General features: G+C 34.2%; 1 protein-coding gene across 1 annotated transcript; it reads right to left on the bottom strand.

Annotated features, from left to right (window-relative positions):
- On the bottom strand, nucleotides 1-1,047 carry LOC133714589 (mavicyanin-like). The gene is made up of 2 exons (XM_062140736.1): nucleotides 848-1,047; nucleotides 1-396 (listed from the first exon to the last, which is right to left on the bottom strand). Exons 1-2 carry the CDS (start codon nucleotides 1,038-1,040, stop codon nucleotides 194-196), a joined length of 396 nt encoding a protein of 131 aa, XP_061996720.1. The 5' UTR covers nucleotides 1,041-1,047; the 3' UTR covers nucleotides 1-193.
- Between the last annotated feature and the right edge of the window lie 2,188 nt (nucleotides 1,048-3,235).

Raw genomic sequence — 3,235 nt, 5'->3', positions numbered from 1 at the left:
CAATACCTCCTAAAATAAAATATAAAACAGACTAACTGAACGAGACCTCAAATATAATTGTGAACCATATAGAACATAAGTCTTAAACTATTATGCTTGCACTGGTATTATAAAGACAAGAGGTTCCCAAGACATTTCTCTCCAAGGTGCTGGATTTGTTGAAAAGGCAGATATTTGGTTTCCATTGACATTTTTAGTTCACATTCACGTAGAACTTCATGTGAAAATCTTTGCATGTGGCCCTATCAAAGAAATAATAGGTCCCAGGGGTTGGCAAGACTAACTCGTCCCGGCCAGTATGATAAAAACCCAAGTTGTGATCGATAGAACATGCATCAAACAACTCAGCACTGCCTGCAACAACAACGTCATATAGACCTGGATCGTACAAGAAAACTGAAAAGAAAAAAAACACAAAAACAAGATGTAAATTGTTATTCATAAATTGCAGAAACAATATCTGTTGCAGAAACAAGGTAAGGATGCAATCAAAGAAGTAAATACAAAAAACAATATAATTCAAAATTAGAGTACATTAAGTAATCACTAAACTCGAGTATGCCTTTAGATTCTTTAATTAATAAATCATAATCAGTTGTTAACTTGTAGGTTATTTTTTTGTCAGTAAGCAATTAATTGAAAAATAAGCGAAGTTATCATATTTGGTTATGATTGATTAATAAATTAGAGAGCACATGTGATGAATTTAGAAAGGCATGAACATGAAAATAAAATTAAAGCCCACAAAACGTCCGAAAACTGATGCAAACAGATGCGTACGTGATGATATAGATGAATTAATATTACAGCAAATTGATGAAGCAACTGCTAATTAATAAATACTCACATAGCGTATCTCCAGGATTGTAAAAATAGTTATCAGCCCAAGCCTGGTAATCATAACGTTGATCATTCCAGCCAGTGTCTTCTCCGACAGCAAAGATATAATCTGCCAACACTACCATGCTTGCCGGCCGGAAAACCAAAAAAGCTATCACCATCACAGCAAATGCAGCAGTAATATTATTGTATCCTGCCATTTTAGTCCTCCTCAGTAAATCGAGCTATAGATTGGTACATTTGATCCTTGACAAAGCCATATTTATTTATAGGTTTAGGTTTTCCTTGGCCGAAGGCATATATGTATGTGTTTTAGTTTCGGTTAAAATATATTACCGGAGCCACGGAATATTTCATTCTTGTAAATATTACAAGATTACAGATGTGATTAGAGAACATACCAACCCAGCATGATTAAGACATGCATTACGCGCCTTATTCTTCAAAACCTAAACTCTCAACACGTATGCATGATTGGGGGGTTACGGACAATGAGATGATCAAAATATATCATTCTCATGATAGGATTAATTAGTTATTATTAATTAGTATGACTGTGTGAGCATGTACACTATGTATCATCTTATCTCCACTGGCAAAGCTAGCTCAAGTTCATTGTTCTTACTAATCATCTCATAAACGCGTGCGGTGGTTAATCTATAAATCTTTCTTTGTCGGTTTGATATATAACTCTTTACGATTGATAATTATATCTGCCGGAATCAAACTTCTTTAAGGCATTTCAGCAACATGTTTTATGAAAAATGAACTACTTAGCTTTCAATTAACGAGATATAAGAAAGTCATATTTTTTATATTTTTTTTATTTTGTCATATAAGAAAGTCATATTTTAAATATACAAGACATTAGTATGTTAAGTTACTATATACGTGCATTTGTGATTATTAACTATAGATATCTTGAGATTTGTCACACATATACGTACGATTGTCCGTGAATGGTTAACGGTTGTTTACACACATATGAGCGACTATCTTAAGCATTTGTCAGTAGTAGTTTCATATATATACATGTCATGCAAGTTAATTTAAAAATCAAGAAAGAATGTCTAAGCTTGATATTAGGACTGATCGACAATCAATCGACTTATATGGGGTTGAATTCGACTCCGGTCAGCACTCCGGACTAGATGAATGTGCACATGTTTTGCTGTCTTAATTTTGTCTGATTACTATATATCAACATGGTCCATAGACGATATTAGATATTTGGAACAATGGTGAATTTTCTATATATGTTGGAGACCAGATGATAATTAGTCTCATTAGTTTTTCGGTTCTGTGATATTTTTTGTCGAATAAACTAACTTGGAACTTGGAAGAGAAAGAGAGGAAGGAACCTACATCGCTTATATCCTGTGTCCCCAAACAAATGTGCCATGGTTCTCCATGTGCAAAGCAAGAAGAGCTTGATATCCGATCTTATATATAAGAGTCAACCAAGTAGGCTACCGCAGCTAAGTAACCTCGATCTGCATTTATAGTTTCATACTCGCTCACACTAACCGATTTTGGGAGGTATATGCAATTTATGAACCATCTATATTCTTCTTCTTTTGAAATTGCAATGTTCACCATATTTAGTTACTTGATTACTTATCGCTGTGTTACTACAGGACTCTAATTTAGATGGGTTGTACGGGTTAGAAGGTTACCCAACCTTAATCGGCATTCACAAATTTAAAGTTGTGTTTGAACAAATAAATTCTTATTGATCGATAATGTTAATTAGCTGAATTTATATTTAAATCATGTAACATGACAACTGATGTTGCAATTACACATTGGTTTACATTTTACACCATTTGATGTGTTCAACATTTGTATATAAGCATCATACAAGTGCATGTAAAACTATGTGGTTTAAATGTGATACACAACATTATTCTCAACATGTATTCTTTTAACATATTATTTCTGAATCTGTGTTAAACTGTAAACCATATGAAACATAAATCTTAAACTATATACTTGACTGGCATTAAAAACACAACAATTTTAAAGACAAGTTTCCCAAAGCATTACTCTCAAGGTGCTGGATTTGTTGGAGAAGATAGAGGTTTGCCTGCCCTGTCAAACAACCACGTAGAACTTCATGCCTTCATGGTAATGTATGTCATATTTGTCGATCGTGATCGATAATGGTCCATGGACAATGTTCAGAGACTTGGACGGGTTTTTTCTATTATGTTGGAGACGTAGCTAGCTGCTAGGTGATAATTAGTCTCGTGAAACCCTCTATATACTTGTTCTGTGACATTGTTAATTGAAGAAACAAACGAGGGAGGCAGAGACATCGAGGAAGGAAGTAACCTCCACTGCCGGTGAGCTGCGATCTGTTGGTAAGTTATAATTCTAACATTGTAAAAGTCGG

This window comes from Rosa rugosa, chromosome 6, assembly GCF_958449725.1.
Source record: "Rosa rugosa chromosome 6, drRosRugo1.1, whole genome shotgun sequence".
Classification (NCBI taxonomy): Eukaryota; Viridiplantae; Streptophyta; class Magnoliopsida; order Rosales; family Rosaceae; genus Rosa; species Rosa rugosa.
Note: the sequence above shows the minus strand (reverse complement) of the source record. Positions and strands in the feature narration are given on the sequence as shown.

Bases quoted from the DNA above. Each gene is read 5' to 3' on its own strand.
- LOC133714589 (XM_062140736.1), bottom strand. From the start codon at position 1,040: ATGGCAGGATACAATAATATTACTGCTGCATTTGCTGTGATGGTGATA. The intron at 397-847 runs GTGAGTATTTAT...TTTTCTTTTCAG, and splicing joins CAATCCTGGAGATACGCTAT to TTTTCTTGTACGATCCAGGT.